The 25,465-nt window shown below is 21.3% G+C and overlaps 1 protein-coding gene across 3 annotated transcripts in view; it reads left to right on the top strand.

The window, feature by feature from the left end:
- LOC129606139 (tyrosine-protein phosphatase Lar) overlaps window positions 1–16,417 on the top strand; it is a 167,154-nt gene extending 150,737 nt beyond the window's left edge. Inside the window, exons 12-18 of one of the 3 annotated variants that reach the window (XM_055516259.1) lie at window positions 9,584–9,723; window positions 9,806–11,597; window positions 12,474–13,286; window positions 13,355–14,097; window positions 14,161–14,271; window positions 14,332–14,637; window positions 14,718–16,417. In XM_055516259.1, the coding sequence (XP_055372234.1) occupies window positions 9,584–9,723; window positions 9,806–11,597; window positions 12,474–13,286; window positions 13,355–14,097; window positions 14,161–14,271; window positions 14,332–14,637; window positions 14,718–14,786 (3,974 nt within the window). In that variant the 3' untranslated portion in view covers window positions 14,787–16,417. The remainder of the gene's footprint in view (window positions 1–9,583; window positions 9,724–9,805; window positions 11,598–12,473; window positions 13,287–13,354; window positions 14,098–14,160; window positions 14,272–14,331; window positions 14,638–14,717) is intronic. The other 2 variants (XM_055516261.1, XM_055516260.1) reach the window with 2 other exon arrangements.
- Window positions 16,418–25,465: the final 9,048 nt, after the last annotated feature.

The following is a 25,465-nucleotide window of genomic DNA, read 5'->3' on the forward strand; positions in this document are numbered from 1 at the left end:
TTTATTTAATTGCACTATATAACATTAGGTAATATAGGTATACTCTTGTGGATGCTAATAAATAATTCGAAATATTTTTGTAATAAACGCACTATACTTAAATCACTTGCTGTTTTTATGCACTTTATAAGATCAACGAACATATTTTATATTTGATTCTGTAATATATACGTATACATATTTGTAAATGTGTGAAATAGTGTGATAAATGGAATATTTATTGTGTATTTTTTTGTGAATGTTATCATAGTTTTCTACTCTATATATGTATATTTGTATATGCATAAAATTGTGTAAATTTAAATACTATAGGAATTTATTAAATATTAAAAAAAAATTTTAAATTTGATCATATAAATCAATCACTATTATAATTGTCTTAATATTAAATCGAATTTATTGATAATTGGGAATCCTTATATATTATTATAGAATATAAAGAGTAGGACTTTACTTAAATTAACATCTTTAATATTTAATATTATATTTGGTTATTTCCTTTTTAGGTGTTTATAACTAAATATTGCAAATTTTATATGATCGTATTTAAAATAGATATAAGCTGTCAAAATTTTTTCAAAAAGAGAAATATCAATTTTCCCTACAATCAATTGACAACTACACCTGAAATTTTCTAAATTCGCTAGTAAATTTTCCAATTTGTATGAAAGCTTATCATTTCAGCTGATAATTTATTAATTCGCTTGAAAATTTATCGATTCGCTTTATACTTTATGGATTTGTCTGACAACTTATAATTTCGCCTGAAAATTCATGAATTCGCCTAAAAAATAAATGAAATCGCCTGTAAAATACTCAACTCATCGGAAAACAGAGTAAATATTTCCAAATTGCAGGTTTTTTTACCCAAACCAGATTCTTTAAAGTTTTCCAAATTTTTCATCTTTAGATAAAAAATTTCGCTTATGTAGTCTTTTGTTTCTATTGTATTTAGCAAATACAGAACGAAAATGTGCTTAAATTAAATTTGAATGTCATTTTTTTTCTTCTCATATTGCGGGATTTTTCAAATTTTTAGCGAAATTTTTCAGATTTTCTATAAAATCAGTATGGTAACGCTGTTGTAACCGAAAACTTATCAATTCGCTCAAAATATCGCTGAAATTAAGTTTTTTTTTTTTGTTTTTCGGTTTAATTAGTACCTCTACATTTTAAGAATTTAAATTTTCAAACCGCAATATCTAACATTTATTCAGTCTGATCAGTTCTATAACTTGCGATCGATTAAAACGGCTTCTTCCCCAAAATTATTATAAGAAAATATTTTGAAATATAAATGTGGCAATTATTAATTGTTTTAATATCAACATCTTGTTAGTTCAATATTTCATCAATAATAATTATGTTAACACCAATTTTAGAAACAATAATAAAATATATTAAGTGCATATTATCATTTACACTATTATCGTAATAGTATTAGAAGCCAGATGATAGAAGTTTTGAACAATAATAATAACAATAACATTAAAAAATAATATAAGTAAAAAGTTTTATCTTAAATATTGTTTTGTGCAATGGGGAAAAAAAGGGCAAAAAACCTTGTTTTAGAAGACGATAATTTTGTTCTCTAATAATACTTTGAAAAAAGTTTCATTTAGTATCCGTCTATCCCCGCATATATTTGCCATTTCTCTCTCATTTTATATACATGAATTGTATCGTTTTTATTTTTATATCTTGTGGTCATAAAACAACTTAAAATTATTCACTTCATCGAAACGTGATCTGAAAGTTAGTTAGATTAAAGTTACACGTTCCTATGTATATATATATATCGCTGTACACGTTTAATACGGTTATAAATATAAACCGCTGAATTGCTGGTGCAGTTGAACATCATCGTGCTTTTACTTAACATGAATTTGAATTAAAAATTTTTTTATATACGTATATATAGATTGAAATTGGAAGAGTATTATAGTGTAAAGTAAATATTTTTATAGGGATAATCTAATTGTATATTATATACATATATAAAAGAGACTCGATCTGAAACATAAAACTTATTTTAATCTAAACATAAACAGAGCATAAAAAATTCAGTTTATTTTATTTTTTTTTTGTTTAATAACTTTAATGCTGCCAATCCAATAAAAAATTGGGAAAAAAAAACCAATTTTTTTAAGAGTGCGGTTGGTTTCTTTCCTTTTTTGGCTTGTTTATTTTTATTTTTGTAATATTTTCTTTCTCGTTTTGGTCCTCTTTTTTTAGAACGTTGAACATTTAGTTATACTTATAAATAAATTTAATATTATTTTCATCAATAATATTCATAAATTTTTCAAATATTTTTAGTGGCAGCTAAAAAGAAAAAAATTTATACTGAATTTGGGATTCTGTTCAGAAATTAAATTTTAATGTAGAACCGTACATAAATAGAATTTTATTACATTACAGTACATACAAAAATATTATTATACGTATAAATTATATGTATAACTACTCATTGAACTACCCTAAATCATTTATATATTTTTGTATTATTACACACTATACAAATTTATTGTAATAAATATTATTGATAACGTTATTCCTTTTATTGATATATAAATGTTATATGAACACAGGGTGATTAATTAAATATTGTATTAATCGCGGGTATGAATTTTTACTCGCAAATATTGTGGCTTCAGTAGGAAAGCGAAAATAATATTAAATGACCAAATTTTAATAAATTCCAGACAAAATTGGAAAAAAAATATCGTTATGAGTTTGTGTGTCCACCTGTTTGTCCGCCCAAATCTCTGTTAACAAAACTTCTAGACTCTTTTAGATAAATCACTGTTTGTCTGGAAAATTAAGAAAAACTTATTTCTCTAGAACAAAATTTTTACTAGATTTTGCCTGACTGCAAATAATATAGCCTGTCCTTATAAAATTAAATGATATATTCCATCGTTATTAATTTATTTATTTAAAATTATTAAATTTTTAGTAGATTTTGAGCTCTATCGGATAATTCAGTATCGATTTGTAAAGAGTCATCAGATTTTAACATAGATTTAGATTTTATTTAATCCTAACAGTATGCTTACATAATACAAAATTCTAAAAGTATGCCATAATACAAAATTGATTTGTCCAATTACAGGAATAATTTCATAATGTTGTTTTTCGAAAAAAAAATGTTCTGCCTTGTCCAAATTTGGTTCTTCACAAATGACTTTTGTTTGATGTAAATTTATTCATAAATTACCCTGTATTTTCTAAAACAGTAAGTAATAAAAAGTATAACAGATGGATCATGAATAATTTACCTGTATATACTATAAAAAAATAAAATTATAATAGTATTAGTTAAGTTCAATAAAACTTATAAATTTTTTTCGTCTACTGCTACTACTTTTTCTTTCAATTCCTCTTTTGAGGAGCCAGCAGCCAAAATTCTAAGGAAAATGTAAAACTTTTTATGTTTTTTTTTCCTTTTCTTTATTTTTCTTGTATAAAATCCTGTAATAACCTGATGATGAATAAAATTATTCATGTTGAATTTTAATTGTTAATATTTGTAAATCACGATAAAAAAAAAAATTTTCTTCAATATTTTTGAAAGATTTTCAAAAGAACAATATTTGTAGCAGAAGAGAAAATATAAGAGTAAGAGAAAAAATAAAGATAAAGGAAAAATAAAAACTAAAAGTTTCCTAAAAGCTATGAAATTTATAATCTTCATAAATTTTTTGTAAAATTTACAAAGGAGGTGAGAAAAACTTTTCTCTTCGGGGGTCTTACATTATTCATTCTTGTTTATTTCTATTCTCTTGGTTTTATTAAGGCTCGGATCTAGATTTTATTTGCGTGTTCTTTTTTAATGTCCTTTATTATATTGTTTTGCGGTTAGATAGCAGGAAAAAAAAATTAAAATAAAATGTTCTTAAAATTCTTCGTTGTTTTTTTTTTTCTTTCTTCATATTTTTAAGGTTTATTTCTTTGCATAAATATTTAAAAGTGGATTTTAAAGGATCAAGAAAGAAAAGTCAAAAAATTTTGATTTGTTTTTTTCCGTTATATTTTGTTTTTTGTTTTCTTTCTTTTGATAAAGATTAATAGCTGGCAGTATAGAATGAATTTTGAATTATTTAAAAAGTAAAAAAAAAAAAATATTTTCTGAATTTTTAAAAATTTTTCTTCAATTTTTTTAAAGTATAAATTTTTGTAATTGGTAATTTAAACTTGAAATTTAGTGAAAAATTGTAATATCTATGACAAGATTCGTGATATACACGACATAATAACAGTAATTTTAATAACAGTAATCGTAACAGTAAATGATAATACAAATTGCAATTAAAAAAAAAATTTGATGCAAAAAAAACAAGAAAATTTGAAGCATTTTTTAACATTTTACATGTGTTAAAAATGTTGTTCTCAAATAATTTTTCCAGAATCCTTTAATTTTAAGAAACAATTATTTAAAATTTTACTCTGTATGCAATTTTTATTTTGAATTACATATAAATCACAGTAGTGACCAAAGCTCTAAATAAATTTGGAAGTAAAGTTAAAAATTATTTTTTAACAAGAGAATGTTATTTGAAGATCAAAATTCGATAAAATTATTCAGGACCAATTACATGCAAAATTTCAAAATTTTTAATATTATATTCAATGTTATATTTAATAATATGCAACAGACACTATTTTCCTTTTCCAACTACACACACACTGCATATTCATGAACAATATTTTGGGAATTTAGCCATTTTATTTGAAATAACCGAATTTCATATACATTTTCGGTTTTTTTAAATTCTATGTATTTGACCAATTAGTGGGTTCAAGTATTGTTCTATTTGTCTCAAAATGGCCGGCGGATATACTGTCTCAAAAATAATGAATCAAATTTTTATGATTTATCTTAAATATTGTTAATAAACAAGATTTAAAATTTAAAAAGATGTCATGAAATTTTACCGAATAACTAATCAAACTGATAGCGCTTACACGACTTAACAAACATATTAAAAACTCATTTACATCCTTCTTAGTTGTTTTAATTTCTCTCCTGTGTATGTGTATATATGCAAAATATTTTAAACTGAAGAAAATGAATACATATTATATAATATTTTTTGAAACTTTGATATTTTATGATTTGATTATTACGATATTTTAAATGAAAATTATACTGAAACGCCTTATTATATGCAATTTTTAATTGTTAAATGAAAATTTACTTTAAAAATTTTTTAAGAAACACAAACAAAAATATGCTAAATACAAAATTCTAAAAATAATATTTCTAATTAAACTATTCTAATATAATTATTAAATTAATAAAATTATTTTTTAAATTCTTTAAATTCGAAATAAAACATAAATATTAATTAAAAAATATTCAAAGGTAAGTTCATTGAAAATAAAATAAAAAAAATTCTTTCTATTGAACAAAATAATTAATGCCTTCTCACAAAAAATGTGCCATAAAAATTTACTCTAAAAATATTTCCCAAATTTTGTTTTGTGCGAAAATTAAAAAAATTAAAGAGAGTAGGATTTTATACACATTCAACTACAACAACAACAACTTCAAATATCTTCAAATATAAGAATTAAATTTTTTTTATTTTAAGTTTTACATTAAATTTCAAATGAAATAAATTCTTTTTTTATTTAATTTGAGATTAATATGGAATTTTTTCCTTTTTACCTTTAACAGAAAATGAAAACGAATCAAAATTAAACTGTAATGAATAAAAAATTATTCAAATTTTAAAATTAAAATTTACACAAACAGTAAGTTTGAGAAACAGAAAACCAACCACCAACACTCAGAATTTTCAATGAAATTTCCAAAAAAAACAAAAAATTCTGAATTTTTGATCATTAATAAATAATCAGTGATTTCAATTATTACAAATTTCCATTAAAATTTTGTTTGATACAATCTTCCTTCAAATAATCGTCGTTCAAATAATCGTCATTCGAAATATCGAACTGAATATTTGTTATATTCCATATTTCAAATGAATTTCTTAAACCAATTCGCTGTCAAGTTCAAGAGATTATGACAATAATTTTGTTTGCATAGAGATTCTCCTCTTACAAATTAATAGAATTATACGTAAAGTTCCGTTTACAACAAAAGAGTGGAACAAAATTGGCATATACTCTACGGCAACGCTATATAAATAGCCAAAATTAATCGAAATGGGCTAAAAACGAATTCAAAATATTATAAAAATAATTTTAAATATCAGGAACGAGACTTTAAGCTTATCTTTATTCACGTATTTACGTTTCTAGATCTAGTCAAGTTATATTTCTACTTATTATTCATTGCATTCCTACTAAGTCATACTAAATTTGTGGATATTTGCTATTTAAAATTTAAAGCTTAGCATATTTTGAATTTTATTGTATTCATATTTTACAAATTCTAACAATTTTACGAATTCAAATTCAATTGAATTGATTATATTGAAATTGGAAATTTCATTTGAGATTCTAATGCCTCACAATTAATTTCGTTTAAACACAAATTTTAATATTTACTTTTTTTCTTTTTTTGAATTTTTTATTTCTAAAGCGAGTAAGCTGTTATACAAATTAATATTTTTGTTTTTCGTATTAGATTTTATCTTTCATATATAAAAAAAAAAAAACTATAAAATAAGTTGAATGTTTTTTGGTATAATAAATTATCTTTTAACGAAATAATATTTAATATATTTAAGAATTAACGAACAAAAAAAAAAAGCAAAACAAATTTTCTAACAAGCTGCCCCGGGATCCTTTGTTGTTGTTTCTTATGTCTTCTTAATTAATATTTTTACTAATATAAAAATCATATTTTAATAATTTTAAAATGAATAAAATACTTAAATTAATAATTAAAATATATAGAAAATAGAATTTTTAACTATAATATTACTAAATTTTCTTTAATTACTATTTAAAGAAAGAAAAAAAAATTTTTTTTATTCTTTGTTTTTTCCCTTTTATACAACGACCTCTAATATCATCATCGTTTAAATATAAATATGTTGGTTTAAAATCAATTTTCATCCAATTGAAAATTAAAAATTTAAAAAAAAAAAATCATCTTTATCGATTTAACGAAACATTTCTCAACTTAACGAAAATTTAACGAAAACTTAACGAAACCAATATTATGTCGGAAACCACAATAAAAACTAATTTCATGACTTTACCGAAAAAAAAAATTTAAAATTTTTTGCAAATTATAGAAAAAAAAAGTGAGTATCAAAAATGTATTAATATGCAAGTTAAAAATATATACATTTTTTTTTAACGAAACAAATTTTTGATTTTTGAATTAAAAGAGGATTTTGAAAAACAAATTTAATTTTAATTTTTTGTATTGTAAAAAAACAAGAGTTTTTTTTTTTGTTTTGTGTGTGAGAAGTTTTGAAACTTTTAATAAATTTTTTGCAAGTTTTGTATTTTTTTTTTTACCCCTTAACAGTATTGCGTAATATTGTAAAATATTTTTCAAAAAATTTTTTGAAAAATATTTTAAAACATTTTAAAAAAGCGCCCACAATAAGGTTGAAATTTTCGAAATTATTGAGAAAATGTCCAAAAGAGCATACTCTCAATAACTTCAACTTTTAATAAATTAATTTTCTCTGAATACAAAAATAAATTCTCTGTACAGAATATTAAATTTAATTTTGTTACCCTAATAATTCGAATTATCAAAAATATACAGTACAACTCTAATTATACGAACCTGCTACAAACTAAAATTCTTTAAATCGATTTTTTTCTTTTATTGAATTTAAGACTCTCAAATATTTAATTAAATTTCTTATATTTAAATATTTCCTATTGATATTATTTAACATTTATTTCCAATTTATTAAAATTTGGATTCGTATTCTATTAGTTTCACTGTACATATTTTTTGATAGCAAAAAACCGAATACGATATTATGTTTACGATAATATTGTACAAGCTCATGTCGTCAACATTTTTCTTTAGATTCTTCATCAAAATATTAACAGTCTTTAATATTAAATTCTTTGCATTTAAAATATTTTTTTGTTTTATTTTTGAAATTTTAATAAATATGAATTTTTTATGAAATGAAAATTAAAGTTCTTAACTGTAAAGAACTTTAATAATCAGAAGAATTAACACTCATTTCTTAATATAAACACAAATGCAAGGATTTAAATTTTCTAATTTAACTTAATAAAATAATAAAATGTTATTTATAATATTTAACATTTAAAACATAAAATTATTTTTTAATTTTTAATGAAATTAATATTTTTGAATTTTAATTTTTTGATTTTTCCAATTAACGTGTTAAAATTTAATATTAATGCAAACCAAAGGATTTTTTTTTTAATTTTTTCGCCTTTATAAAATTGTAATTTTTGGAATTTTTTCTTTAAATGCATACAATGGATATTTGATTTTTGAATTTTGAATTATAAATAATTCTTTTTGTATTTTGAAATCATTTTTTTTTTTTTGGAATATTTGAAAATATTCATTATTATTTTTGATGTTAATGTACATATTATTATAAAAAGCTGCTCACTTTTAAGGATTACTTTACAATTATATAAAAAAAAAAATATCACATATTTTTAATTTTGAATAAATTCTTTACCATCTATAGAACAAAAAATTATATAAATAATTTGCAATTATGAATTTGAGTACTGCGATAATATTCTAAGAGCGCTAAGAAAAATTTTACTGTTCTATATACAACTATACAAATATAAAGAATTGTGTGAGATGTTTGATTTTAAAATGAAAATTTTAATAACAAAACCATAAATAATATTAACCTGTACCTCTGTTGAACCAACAACTTCTTATTATGACAAATAATATTTGTGTGTGTTATATAAATTTATTAATCAAACTTATTAACTCCTTGAAATATGCTATAGAGAAAATAATATAATTGCAATATATACGAAAGAAATAATGTAGGTAACAATCGAGATATTATGGAAGTTTTTAAATTAATTTTTTGTTTTTAATTTTTTTATTATTGAATATTTTTAATATGGTTCAATATAAAAAGTATACAATAATTAATATAATATTACTATTGATATTTTTAATTTTTGTTTTGAGTTAATCTAATATATTGAAATTCCCATGTTGCAATGGTGTCGGATTTTTTTTAAATTCCCACTATTTTTCCCCCTAAAATTCTCTTATATTGTATGTGTATATTAATAATTTAAAAAAATATATATACAAAATGGTGAATAATAATAACCACCATTTTATTTAGCAAAAAAAATATATTGGCATCGCATTGTAATACTTTTGTGTTAATTTTATTTTGATTTCGCTCCCAAAAACTTGAAATAAACTTATAACTTGAATGTCAATAAAATTTACTAAAAATAAAAACATACGAGAGTTACTACGAAATTTTTTTTTAATGATTTTGGTTTTCTTTTGAAAAAAAAAAAGTTTTTTATTTTAAATTTAATTTAATGAAACTTTTTAATTTTAAAATTAAATTAATTTTTTTAAATTACAAAAACTAATATAAATTTTTATTTTTCTTTTTATTTTAATTTCTACTTTTTTATATAAAAAATGTGTATTGAATAGTGCCTGGAGATCCACAAAATGTTCAAGTAACTGCTTTAAATTCAACTTCTATACATGTTATTTGGGAACCCCCACTAGAAAAAGATCGAAATGGTATTATACGTGGTTATCATATACATGTTCAAGAGACAAGAGATGAGGTAAGTATATTTTTAAAATTTCAAAAAATTTAAAAATTATAAAAAAATTAATTTTAAAAATAAATTAATATATTTTTTGTAGGGTAAAGGTTTTCTCAATGAACCATTAAAATTTGATGTTGTTGAAGCTTTAGAATATAATGTAACTGGATTACAACCTGATACAAAATATACAGTACAAGTAGCTGCATTAACACGAAAAGGTGATGGTGATCGTAGTCCACAAGTTCAAGTAAAAACACCTGGTGGTGTACCAATACGGCCTACTGTTAATATTAAAATGCTTGAACGTGATCCAAATTTATCAATTGAATTAGAATGGGAACGTCCACAACAAACATATGGTGAATTAAAAGGGTATCGTATAAGATGGGGTGTTAAAGATCAACCATTACAAGAAGAAATTTTACCAGGACAACATAATACAGTTAAAAAAATTAAAAAATTAGAACGTGGTGTTGAATATGAATTTCGTGTAGCCGGTCAAAATCATATTGGTACTGGACAAGAAACAGTTAAATATTATAGAACACCAGAAGGAACACCATCTGGTCCACCAGCAAATATAACAAAACGTTTCCAAACACCAGATATTGTATGTATAACATGGGATTTACCAAAACGTGAAGAAAGAAATGGTCAAATAATACGTTATGATGTACGTTTTCATAAAAAAATTGATGCACCCGGTCCAGATCGTAATACAACAGCAAAAAAAGCTGTTTTTACAAATTTAGAAGAAAATACTGAATATGTATTTCAAGTTAGAGCATATACAAAACAAGGTTCTGGGCCATTTAGTGAAAAATTAATAATAGAAACTGAACGTGATATGGGTAGAGCACCAATGGCTGTACATGCAGTAGCAACAAGTGATCAAAGCGCACAAGTATGGTGGGAACCTGTTACATCACGTAATAAATTAATAGGTTATAAAATATTTTATACGATGACTGCTGTTGAAAATTTAGATGAATGGCAAACTAAAACAGTTGGTATTACAGAATCAGCTGATCTATTAAATTTAGAAAAATTTGCTCAATATGCTGTTGCTGTAGCAGCCCGTTTTAAAAAAGGTTTAGGTCGTTTAAGTGAAAAAGTTACTGTTAAAATAAAACCTGAAGATGTGCCTCTAAATTTAAGAGCTCAAGATGTTAGTACACATTCAATGACATTATATTGGTCACCACCAATAAGATTAAATCCAGTTAATTATAAAATATCATTTGATGCTGTTAAAGTATTTGTTGATTCTCAAGGTGTTACACAAACTCAAAATATACCAAAACGTGAAATAACATTAAAACATCATATAAAATCTCATACAATTAATGAACTATCACCATTTACAACATATAATGTAAATGTAAGCGCTGTACCTGCTAATTTAGAATATCTTCCACCAGCTAAAATAACAGTTACAACTCAAATGGCAGCACCACAACCAATGGTTAAACCAGATTTTTATGGTGTTGTTAATGGTGAAGAAATATTAGTAATACTTCCACAAGCTTCCGAAGAATATGGTCCCATATCACATTATTATTTAATTGTTGTTCCTGAAGATAAATCAAATATGCATAAAAATCCAGATCAATTTTTAACAGATGATTTATTACCGGGTAGCAGTCGTAATAAACCAGAACGACCGAATAGCCCATATATTGCTGCGAAATTTCCACAACGTTCAATACCATTTACTTTCCATTTAGGTACTGGTGAAGAATATCATAATTTCACTAATCGTAAATTGGAAAAGGAAAAACGATATCGTGTATTTGTACGTGCTATTGTAGATACACCACAAAAACATTTATATACATCAAGCCCATTCTCGGAATTTTTATCATTGGATATGCGTGAAGCACCTTCAGGTCAGTTTTCGACGACTACTCCTTCTTCTGCATTGTTAAGTTGTATGCAAACTTGTGTTAAAAATTTCGCATAATTGTATAACAATTAATTCAATAATTTAACTGTTTTCAATTCTTTACTTTATTAAATTTTGTACTTTTTAACTTTCTCTTGATTTTCTATTCAATTATGTTTTTACTAACACTCTATGTATGTATAAGCTTTTTTTACTCTTTACTATCTACTCAAAATTGTTATTTCAAATACTAACCACTTTATTTTTAAGTTCTGTAATCCTCAAATAAATTTGTTTTTCGAAATTTTAATTTGAATACTAAAAAAATAAATAATTTTAAACCGCAATTTCATTCTGCATGCATATCATAAATTTAAACATCTACATTAGCCTTAAAACTATACACATATTATGTACTGCAACCCAGTTCAAAATGCAAGCACTTAAAATATTCACAATGGAACAACTTGAACAAATTTGAAAATATTATAAGATTGAATTAAGACATTCTAAATGCACTTTTTCAAATTTTTAAGATATTAATATGAAACAGAGGCAGAATCTAAGATGTTCAAAAACGATAATTCATTTAAGATTTGTTATTTTTAAAGCCACATATTTTCCAGTTAGTTATACAAAGTTCCAAGTTATAGCAAATTACTCTTTGTAAATAATCTTCCTTATAATTGGAAAGACTTTTTTTTAAATATTCCTTTAATAATTTATTAAATTTATAATTATTAAATTTCCTTTTTGAAATGTAAATATGTACATATTTTATTTTCTTTTGTTAATATGCGGAAACTTTTTCTTCCTATGTAAATCATGTTCATAATATCCATTAAAAATATCATCATCTATGCTACATATCTCATTACAGGTGAAGGTCCAACAAGACCAGGGCCTGATGGTCCTCTACTACCAGAAATGGATGGAGTTCACGTAAATCGTGGAAGTGCTGAACCTGCACTACTTTGGGTTATTTTACCCGTATTGACTGCAATTTTATTAACGTTCCTTGTTATAGTCTATGTAATACGAAGAAGAAGACAGCCATGTAAAATACCAGATCAAGCAGCTGTAACACGTCCTTTAATGGCAGCTGATTTAGGTGCTGGACCAACACCCAACGATCCAGTTGATATGCGCCGTTTAAATTTCCAAACACCCGGAATGATATCACATCCGCCAATACCGATATCAGAATTTGCAAATCATATTGAACGTTTAAAAGCAAATGACAATCTTAAATTTTCTCAAGAATATGAAAGTATTGAACCAGGTCAACAATTTACTTGGGATCATTCAAATTTAGAATATAATAAGAGTAAAAATCGATATGCGAACGTAACAGCTTATGATCACAGTCGAGTTCAATTGACGGCAATTGAAAGTGTTCTTGGATCCGATTATATAAATGCAAATTTCTGTGATGGTTACCGAAAACATAATGCATATATTGCAACTCAAGGTCCATTACAGGATACATTCAATGATTTCTGGCGTATGTGTTGGGAGCAAAAGGCAGCAACTATTGTTATGATGACACGATTAGAAGAAAGAGCTCGAATTAAATGTGATCAATATTGGCCATCTAGAGGAACAGAAACTTATGGCCAAATATTTGTAACTATTACTGAAACACAAGAACTATCAACGTATAGTATACGAACGTTCCAACTTTGCAGACAAGGTATATTAAATAAAATTAATAAGTTATAATTTTATTTTTAAAAATTAACTATTGTCTTTCGTTATCAGGATATAACGACCGTCGTGAAATTAAGCAATTACAGTTTACAGCATGGCCGGATCATGGTGTCCCAGATCATCCAGCACCATTTTTACAATTCTTACGTCGTTGTCGTTCGTTAACACCCATCGATTCGGGACCAGTTGTTGTTCATTGTTCTGCTGGTGTTGGTCGTACTGGTTGCTATATTGTTATTGATTCAATGTTAGAGCGTATGAAACATGAAAAAATTATTGATATTTATGGTCATGTTACGTGCCTTCGGGCTCAGCGAAATTATATGGTGCAGACTGAAGATCAATATATATTTATACACGATGCCATTTTAGAAGCAATTATTTGTGGAAACACTGAAGTATTGGCTAGAAATTTACATACACATTTGCAAAAATTAATGATGACAGAACCCGGTGAAAATATAACTGGAATGGAAATAGAATTTAAAAAATTGGCAAATGTTAAAGTTGATTCATCGAAATTCGTAACAGCTAATTTACCATGTAATAAACATAAAAATCGTTTAGTACATATTTTACCATATGAATCAAGTCGAGTTTATTTAACACCAATACACGGTATTGAAGGTAGTGATTATATTAATGCCAGTTTTATTGATGGTTATCGATATCGGTCTGCATATATTGCCGCACAAGGGCCCTTACAAGAGACTGCTGAAGATTTTTGGCGAATGTTATGGGAACATAATTCAACAATTGTTGTGATGTTAACAAAATTAAAAGAAATGGGACGGGTAAGAATTATCTAAACTAGAAAAATTTATATAAAAAAATAATAAATAATTGTTTATTTGTAGGAAAAATGTTTCCAGTATTGGCCACATGAAAGAAGTGTCCGCTATCAGTATTACGTTGTAGATCCAATTGCTGAATATAATATGCCACAATATAAATTAAGAGAATTTAAAGTAATTTCAATAGATTTTATCAATAAAATTAAGATATTTAATTATTTATATTAAATATAGGTAACGGATGCACGTGATGGTTCATCGCGTACTGTTAGACAATTTCAATTTATTGATTGGCCAGAACAAGGTGTACCAAAATCTGGTGAAGGTTTTATTGATTTTATTGGACAAGTTCATAAAACAAAAGAACAATTTGGTCAAGATGGTCCAATAACAGTACATTGTAGTGCTGGTGTTGGACGAACTGGTGTATTTATTACATTAAGTATTGTTCTAGAACGTATGCAATATGAAGGTGTTTTAGATGTATTCCAAACTGTAAGAATTTTAAGAGCACAACGACCAGCAATGGTACAAACTGAGGTATGTATTGCTTCATATGCAAGAGCAAAAATTTTAATAATACTAATTTATATTCTAAATTCTGTTTTTTCATATTTTAGGACCAGTATCATTTCTGTTATAGAGCTGCATTAGAATATTTGGGTTCATTCGATAATTATACAAATTAATTAGAAACCAGTCACAGAAATGATAATTATTACAATTAAGAAAATATTCTTAAAAATTTAAAAAAGGAAATACATAATTATATTCAATGGAAAATAGAAAAATCAACGAAGATATTCTTTTTAATCTGAAATCTTAAAAAACAATTAATAAATATTAATTCATATTAAAAAAAAAATATTGGCTTCGCCAGTTATTATAGAATAACGAAAAAGAGAAACCAGAAAAATTCAACAAAATTTAAATATTCAAATTGAAAAAAAAAAATTTAGGAAAATTTACACGATATAATCTGAAAACAAAAAAAAATAATTTTCCTCATAAGAATCAAACATTAAAATTCCACTAAATGTATAAAAAACATTAATTTGTATTAATATTAGAAAAAATTTATTAAAATAGCGAGGAATAAAATTAGGAGGCATAAAAATGATAAATAACATTAAATAATTACGAAATAAAAATTTACCGACACAAAATTTAATGCAAATACACTATTGAATATTAATACCTAGATAATATAAATATAATATATATACATATTATATAATAATATACATTCGTATATAAAGAAACCAATGTAAAAAGCATTAGAGATTATTATTTGCTTAAATATAAGAAAATTAATTATAAATATTATATATAATATTAAAAACTATATCTTAAATACTATAAGTAAAATTTAATATTATTTCTACTTAATACTATAAATACCTACTACCTACTATTTATAATTAATTAAAATTTAATATTCACAAACGAAATTCAAAAATATATTGGAAAATATTTTAATCCGCTTTATATTTGATTTAATAAAGTTTCTATTATAGTATTATTTCTAAAAACAATTTTTTTTTGTCTATAAAAACGAAAATTTTAAATATACTTAATTTTAATAAACTCATTATTTTTATTACAGTGGTGTTCCAATATAATGAATACAACCAATTTAAAGAACGTTCCAATTATAACGAACAGCCAAATTTTTATTTTTTTGTTGCTATGGTTACATATCAATATCCGTTACATTATCCGTTATTTATATCCACATATTACATTTATCTATCATATTCTATTAATGTTTCGATATTTTTTAGTTAATTTTATTCATTTTTTCTGTAATTGAACGTATTTTAGTTTGTGTGAGTATTTGTATTATTAATCAAAGCATTTGTATTATTAATCAAAGCAGAGTATTTGTATTATTAATTAAAAGCAAAAATTGCACATAGAAACCATTTCAATATAAAAGAAAAAATGAAAATTATTGAGAATATAGTGATTGTGGTCTTTTATTAGGACAGCTAATTATTTGATTTAATTTACTAAACCAATAATAAATAAAATAATTAAAACAAGTGATTTGTAATTTTAAACTCACATAGGTTTAGAAAAGGCGAATATCATGTAAAACATATAAGCATTAATTTTTTTGTTACATTCACATTTGAATTAAAATTAAAATTCAATTTTCACTTGATTTTAGTACATATGTTTATTATTTTTGATATATTTGATATAACAAACGGTCTTAATATAATGAATCACATTATATCGTTCGTTATTTTAGAACACAACTGTAATTAGATTATTAAATGAGTATAAATAAATTAAAATTAATTTGATTTTATATTACAATTAAATTAATATATAAAAAAACAAATGAATTGTTATAAACAATAATTTATTAAAATTCAATTCAGAAATAATTTAGTAAATCTACTATTCCATAACATTATTATTATGATTTTTTTCATTCTTTAATTATTTAATTAATTATTAAGAATCTCATAATTACATTAAAAAAATTTATACATAAAATTATTATTAATTATATTTAATACTTATACTAAATAACTATAAATATTTTTTTTTTTTTAAATATAAATTGTAGTTTAAATTTATACGATTAACTTAAATTATACAAAAAAAAAAGGATTTATAAAGCGCATTACATACATAATTTTATTAAATATATTATAATTAAAATTAATAATTAAATTTTACGTTTAAAATTAACTTAAATTATAATCTATATCTTAATTACTTACTATATTATATTAAAATAAAATTAAAAAAGAATAATTCTTTTATATCTTTAAGTACTAATGAAATTGTATTAATATTATATATATAAATTATATATAACTTTTTTATATAAAACAAGAACAAAATATTAACAAAAAAAAGGGCAAAAAAAAAAATTTTAATATTATAAAAGTCAACTAAGAAAAAAATGAAAAAAAAAAAAACTAAATTATAATAAACATATTAGAAAAATATATATATATTTAAATAATTAACAAAATTATATTAAATAAAAGAATTTAGAAATTGTGGAAATGTTAAACAAAACAATATAAAAAATATAAAAAAAAATACTAAAAATAATTAAAAAAATGTAAAAAATTAAAAAAAAAAATACAAAACAACATTAATAAGAAAAAATAAAATTACTAATAAATTAAAAAAAAAAATAATTATTATGTATAGTAGCGTGTAAAAGTTAAGTTTTATAAAATGAAAATAAAAAAATTGAATATAAAACAAGAATGTAATTACGAAAAATTGTATTTGATAAATTTACAAAAAAAAAAAAGAAAAAAAAAATTAAATAAATAAAATTTTAATTTTATAAAATTTATTAATAAAAAAAAAAATATGAAAAACAAAAAAAAAAAAATTTAATTAAAAAAATTAAATTAACAAAAAAAAAAAAATGGGAGAAGGTTTAAGAAATAAAAAGAAAAATATTTTCAGTATTAAATTACAAAAATTAAAACCTATATAGAATTACATATAAATATATATATTATATACATATATGTATACATTATATAGATTATTTAAATATATTTTAAAATAAATATTTAATATATGTGCATTAAAAAAATATTTCTGTATAAAATTAACATTTATTAATATAATTTTAATATATTTATTAAAATAATTTTATATTTTATATATATACACATATAATTTAATATAACATTTTTCATAAATAATATTTATATATGTATAATAAAATTATAATAAATATTTTTTTTTTTTCTAAATTAATTAATATTCAATAATTAAGTTTATATTAGTATTTCATTTTAAATAACTTATCAATAAAAAATGCAATAATTTATTAATTAATTATGGAAAAGAAAAAAAATATAAAAAAAAAATTTTCATTTTGCATGTTCATTTCAAATACAAAATTATGTACATTTCATTTATAATTTTAATATGTTTTAAGAAATATAAATTACAAATTCTTTAGCACAATTTATTTATTAAAACACAATATTAAGTATTAATTTCTGAGAAAATAGTATAAAATAAATAAATAAAAAAAATATAATATTTTTAATAAATAGTACCCTTATGTTTAATTTTAAAATTAATTTATTAAAATTTTCGTAGTTATAGCTTTATTTGAAAAATTGTGAATTTGGAACAATCTTTTTAATTATTTCACAAATTATTTTATACATATCCTACCATTATATTATATATATACAATTTAAATCAATGAAAATATCTAAAACTCGAAGAATTCATATAAAATCTCGATACATAAAATTTGCATTTTACATAATATAAAATAGAATATGTAACACAAAATTTTATGCTTCAAATGAATTTGAATAAAAACTTGAATTAGAAAATTTTGGACTTAAAAATTTCCATATTTCTTATACCTTTCAAAAATCTAAGCAAATTATGTGCAAATTTATGGTGAAAAATTAATTCATTCTTTTATATTCAACATTATTTTTTCAGTGATGAGTTAAATTATTATTGTTCTAACATATCTATTTCAATTTATGAAATGGATGTTAATAATTTGGCGGCCAACAATGTGTTAAAATAATAATGAATTAATGTTCTTATACGATTTTAAATTTCATTATATACGATTAATATAAAACAAGCAAATTTTCATTATATACGATAAAAATAAAACAAGCAAATTGTTCGAAATTATTCATTTTCTAAAATAGAAACATATTATAATAACTACGAAAATTAATCAAACTTTTGAAAACCAATTCTTTTAATAATAATTTTTCCATAATATTGTCATTCTCCCATTTTATATAAAAATTAAATAAATAAATTATTTTAATTTGTATATTCAATTTAAAAATTAATTACTGCATTTAAAAAAAAAATTAATTTATCATATAAAATATCATTCGAAATTATAATTTTACATAATAATTATTTTATAAAATAAATGAATGCAATTTTAAATTTTAATTATTAAAAAACAAGGGAATTAAAAAATCAAAAAAAAAGAAAAATTTATAAAGCAATAATTCATTTAATTGTATATGGGATTAAAAAATACGTACATAATTATTATTATTCTTGTGTATAATGTTATTTTTAATAATATCAATTATATATTTTTTAAATGATAATGTAAATTATATAAAATATACTTAATTTTAATTAATATTTTATAATATTTTTTATAATCACGTCCTTATTTTGTACGTAATGAACACTTTTTTTTTAATTACTAATTATTTTATTATTTTTTTGTACTTATATTTTAAAAATATATTATACATAAATGATATTAAAAAAATAGAAAGCTAATATTATAATAAGTTTTAACTGGTAACAATAAAAAACTGCATTTATTTAAAAAAGAAAAAATATTAAAAAATATTGTTTTTTTTTAAATTCTTTTTATACAAATAATAAAATTATTATAGTTACGTTAATTACAAAACAATTGCTACTAATTATTATTATTATTAAAATATACAAATAATAAATATTAATATTTTATTCAATTAATTCAGATTTTTTTCTTGTATAATTGATGTTCATGTTCCGTAACTTTGTTTTGTTTTTAATTAATTAAATTAATTATTATTAATTAATTTATTTTGCCATAAAAATAATTATCGAATTAACTAGATTTTAATTAAGAAAATAGTTCTAATTTTTTACAAATTTCTGTAGTTTACAATTTTTTTTTTAATTTTAAATACTATTAAATTAGTTTATAAAAGTTAAAGTTAAGTTTTTTTTTTTAAATCTATTATGTGATAAGAAACACTAATTTTTAATTTTATTATTAATATTTTAAAAAAAAAAGTCGCCATTTTATTTGAATAAATTTTATAAAAGTTCTTGAACTGAATTGAAAGTACAGCATCAAATTTATTACAATTAGATAAAAATTCCAATAAATCTGTGAAACTTTACAAAGAAATCAAAGGCAAAATTCTCTATAAAAGTTTAAATTTATATAAAATTAAAAAGCAACTACTAATTTCAAATTTATAAACAGTTTTTTTAAACAAGAATTCGACAATTTAAGTTTTCAAATCTGATTGCTCGTCATATTCAAAAATATTTACTTAAATAAACGCATTTAATTATCGTAATATTTAATTAAGAACTTTAATTTTATTTTATGAATATTTACTATTCAAAATTACCGTCCCAAATTGTAATGCAAATCTCTCATTTATCTTAGAAACCGAACCGTTTCTCATATAATAATTAAATTAAAAAAAAAAATACATTGTATAAATACACGAAAAAAAAATAGCTTAAAAAATAAAACGCTTATTTGAAAACATCTTATAATTAGTTGTAATCATTCCATTCAAATAGTGTTCATACATATATCACAGTTAAATACAACAATATTTATAAAATAATATAAGAATATAAATTTTACCTTATAAATAGTAATTTTGACAGCCTTATTTTAATTAGCTTGATTTTAAAAATTCATGTCTCTTAAATATGATCTTAAATTAACATTTTCTAAATTAACATCTTATCAAAATGAGAAATCATTTAAATTGAGATACGTTTTCACTAAAATAGAATCATAATTTCAAATCAAATTTTACATTACCACTTACAAATAGTGTTAAACAATGAAATTTTTAAGAACAATCATGACACTTTTCAACAAAATGTGATAATGTATAAAAAAATTTTTTTTGATAATTCGCTAAATAATACTTTTAATATTTCGATAAATAATTAATATTATTAATGAATTTGAATTAAAATTTCAATGCAATAAAATCGAGAAAATTAAAATAAAATTAATTCAAATTTCATATAATTCCGAACAAAGTCTTATGATATTAATAAATTTATCAAAAATATAATATTTTCTTCTTAATTAATCTCATTCTAAACTGAGCTAATAAACTAGTAAATCTTAACTAGTAAATATTTAATTTAAAAAATATAAAATAATAGCAATTTATGAAACGAAAACAATTAACATTTTTACATATCATAATTTACAATATAAATTTTATAAGTTTAAAAAACTGCCATTATAAAAATATTCTTGCCATAATTTATAAAAAAAAAAAACAAAATACGTAATTCCTATAGTCTTCCATAATATTCTGATATACTCATAAGGTACATTAGAATCACATTAGAACTCCAACAATTTTAACTTAATTTTATTAAAGAAACGTTTTCCCATTTCTCTTCTTAAAACAAAGTTAAAGAAAGCTGTCAAAATATTATATTTCATTAATATTATTAGCTAATTAATAAATAATAAAATAATAATTAAATAATAATTTTAAACAGAATTTAAATTCAATAATTTGGCGACTATTTATAATAAAAATAAAATATTTTAATACAAATTTTGTTACACAAAATATTTTTAAGATTTTTCATTTATTTTTATGTATTTTAATTTTTTTGTATTTTTTTTATAATTTTTGCTTATAATTATCACAAAAATATTTGTATTTTATATTTCATATAACTATATTGAATGAGAAAATTAATTAAAATTTATAGTTAAAGTAAATTTTATGATGGTAAATGAGTTTGGAAATATAACAATTATTATGTTTGTAATATGAAAAAATTAAAAGAAAAAAATAATTAATGACGATAAAAGAAAAAAATGTAGCAATGAAATTTTTAAAATAATAAATTATAAAAATGATAATGATGATAATAATAATAACCATATCAAAATAAAATTATAATATTTATATAAATTATATTAAAAAAAAAATTAAGAAAATTAAAATAAAATATGTAGTAATTTTATTTTTGTTTTAAAATTTATATATTTTGGATTTTGAATTTATTTTTAAAAACACATTATGTGTGTGTGTGTGTGTGTAAAACAAAAACCAAAAATATTAAATTGAAAATAAAATTTTTAATGCAACAAGTATTCCGTCTTTTTACACTAGTCTGACCACACTGATTGTCATATGGGTGACTAGTCCGAAAATAATTATTAAATTATTTATTTATTCTATAAAATTTCAAATCAGCTTCTTTAAAAATTGAATGTTTCTTTAACAAAATTAAATAATTGTAGCTCTTATAGAGTAGAATTGGTTTATTAATTTTTCTTTTCTTACTTTATGCTTTTATAAAATAAAATGTTTTATACTTAATATTAAAAAATTGCGACAATTTTCTGAATTTTTTTAAACTTTTGAAAGAATTCAAATAAGGCACAAAAATAATTAAATTTTTTTTTTCAAAAATTTCTATGAAATTTCAATATTTATTTGGTTATTTGTTCAAATAGCAGAAGACCTTTAATTATTTTACCAGGTTTTATAACCTATTTATTTTTCATTTTTCCTCAAATATTCCTTATAATTATGTTATTACTTTAAATACAGTCCTATAATTCCCGTTTGTAAAATATAAAAAATACTAAGTATAATTTAATATTTATCGATTAAATCAAATTACAGATACATTTAGTTATGCCTGATATCATCTTGCCGAAAAATTAATATTTTAGTAAACCTATGTTAATAGTTACTTACTTGCCTAATATTTACTGCCTGATTAATTATTAAGTAAAATAAAGGAAATTGTTCACTATTATAACAGGAAAGAGAAAATACTATTAATGATATTTTCATAGACCACAAATAATAAAATTTTTAAACAAGTATTTCTTTGATGTATTCAAAAACTGAGAGTTAAACAAATTAACATGTCACAATGTAATTTTGCACACACGCATACATACATAAATTTTATTTAATTTCTTATTTTTTTTTTTGTAAACAAAATTTAATATACTTACATGCAATTATGAAAGACTTGGAAACGAAATTTTAAGAATTAGGCATAAAAAAAAAATTAAATTTAAAAACAGAAAAATTTAATAAAATAAAAAATTGATATTATTTTTTAATATAGAAAGAGATGAAAGATAACAAAAAAAAAAAGTATAAAAATGAAATTTTAATTAAATAAATTAATTAAAAAAATTTTGAGCATTAAAAGTAGTAAAAAAAATTATTAAGCTTTTTCTTTCTTGAAAAATATAAAATTATAATAAGTTAAATATTATTTATTTAAAAAAAAAAAACAATTTGGACATATTCAAACTATTATTCAAAAAAAAAAAAGAATGAAATTTAATTATAAAATAAAAAAAAAATATTGCTAAAAAATTAAACGCGAATTCATTTCGGAATAAAAAATTAAATAAAAAACGCATATCTAATTAAAGATGGAAAGTAAAAAAATTCTTGAAACATTTTATTTCAAAATTACTTACTATTATAAAAATTATAATTATTGAAAATTTTAAATTATTTTCAAATATAAAGAATAATTATGTTGGTGCAAAATATCATATAAATGTAGAAATTTTTATATTATTTTTAAAAATGGCTAAAAATTCATTTTTCCTTTTTTTTAATTTTAATTTTCATAAACTCATTAAAATGAGACAATCAAATTTCTTCATATTCTTCTTAACCATAATTCTTAACTTCACATTATAATCAATATATCATAAATAATAAAAATTAAATAGAAATTAAATAAAATTAAATAAATTAATTCGAAATCCACAAAAAAATACAAAATTGAATTTTCATTTAAAAAAAAAAAGCCCAAAATATTTTAAATATTTCAAATGGAAAATTTTTATTTACGAAATCACATTTTTTACATTCATCAAACCTCCATATATGCATTCAATTATCATTAATAAAACGCCATTTTTAAATTTAATATACATATCACTCATAATATATAACAATTATTTATAACTAAAAATGTCAAAAATTTCACTCATTATCCAAGAAACAAAATCCAAATTTTAAAAGACTCGCTCGGCAGGCTTTGGTAATAATTAATAGATCGCTTTCTTTTCCCTTTTTTACCGTTTTTTTTCTGTTTTCATTCATAAATAGAAAAACAAACCATTTTAGCAAACCAAAAACAAAAACTATTATAAATAATAAAAATACCAAGAACACAGAAAAAAAAAAGTAAAATTTAAAATTAAATACAAAAAAATATAATTAAATAAAGGTTGAATAGAACTAAAAAATAAAAAATTAAATACTAATAAATTAAAGTAATTAAAATGAAAAAGAAAAACAAAACCGTGTTATAGAGAAGTTGATTGAAATTAAAACAAAAAAAAATATTAATAAAAGAAAAAACTGATATTAAAAATAAAATAAATTATATTAAAATATTTGGATAATGTTAGAGAATATAACAATAACTTATAAATCTGTAATACTAAAACGGTATAACAATATATGTATATATATATATAACTGTTATACATTTATATAAATATATTCATTATAATATCTCATAATAAATATGTACGATATAAATGTAATAAATAATTATAGAATAAAAAAAAAAAAGAAAAATATTAAAAATTAAAAAAAAAAAATTAGGTATACAAAAGAAAACTGTATATTCTGTATGAAAAATAATATTATAAAAAAAAAAAAGAAAATTTAAATTATAAGTTATTTGAAATAAAAAAAAATGATTTAAAAATAAAATTAAAGGAAATTTTAATTGGAAAACTCTTTTAACCGTGCCCAAAAAGTCTTCGAATTTTAAAATGCTTTATATTCTCGTTTTACGAGTGCGAGGCCAAGAGAGAGCAATAGAAAGAGACTATAGCAATAAAAAAGTGAACATTGCATGTGTTATTTTTAGCAAAAGAAGGTATAGTTGGGCTTAATTAGTGTAAATTTAACGATAATTTTGTTTTGGAGAGGTAGAAAATATCCTATAAACTTAAATATTGGATGTGGATGGTTCCAAAGGTGAAGTAAGAGGAAATAAAACCACTGATAAATATGTACTTGGATGTAATTGAAAACGTATAACAAATAGATTGATAGAAGTTGAAAATTTTTTTGAATTCCGAAAAATAATGCATACAGTTATTAAAATAATATTAAAATAATATTAAAATTTACTCACATATTTCAACTATGTATGTATCTTTTTCTTAGTTTTAAATTTTAAATAAATTCGTGATTTAACACTCCAAAATTTTATATGAAATTATTGGCAGTGTCACTACTTTGTTTAAAACGTTGGCAAGCTTGAAAACTATAAAAGCAAATTATATGGCAAATCCAATATTTCTGATTCGTGTCTGTAATAATTTTTACGATAAATAAAATCGTTCACAAAACTGTTTTTGAAGATTATTTGGCGCCATCTATTATAAAAAGGAAATTTTGACTGGATTACCTCTGTCATCTAGTATGTAATAGATTTACTTTATGGATGAAAATTTAGTGATATTGATTTTGCGCCACCTATTGTGAATAATAAAACTAAGAAAATTAATAAAATTGGAACACATATCAAGTAACTGGGACTTATTTGAGTGTCAAACCATTAACTACTAAAAACAAAG

Source organism: Condylostylus longicornis, unplaced genomic scaffold, assembly GCF_029603195.1.
Source record: "Condylostylus longicornis isolate FDR11 unplaced genomic scaffold, ASM2960319v2 ptg000017l, whole genome shotgun sequence".
Classification (NCBI taxonomy): Eukaryota; Metazoa; Arthropoda; class Insecta; order Diptera; family Dolichopodidae; genus Condylostylus; species Condylostylus longicornis.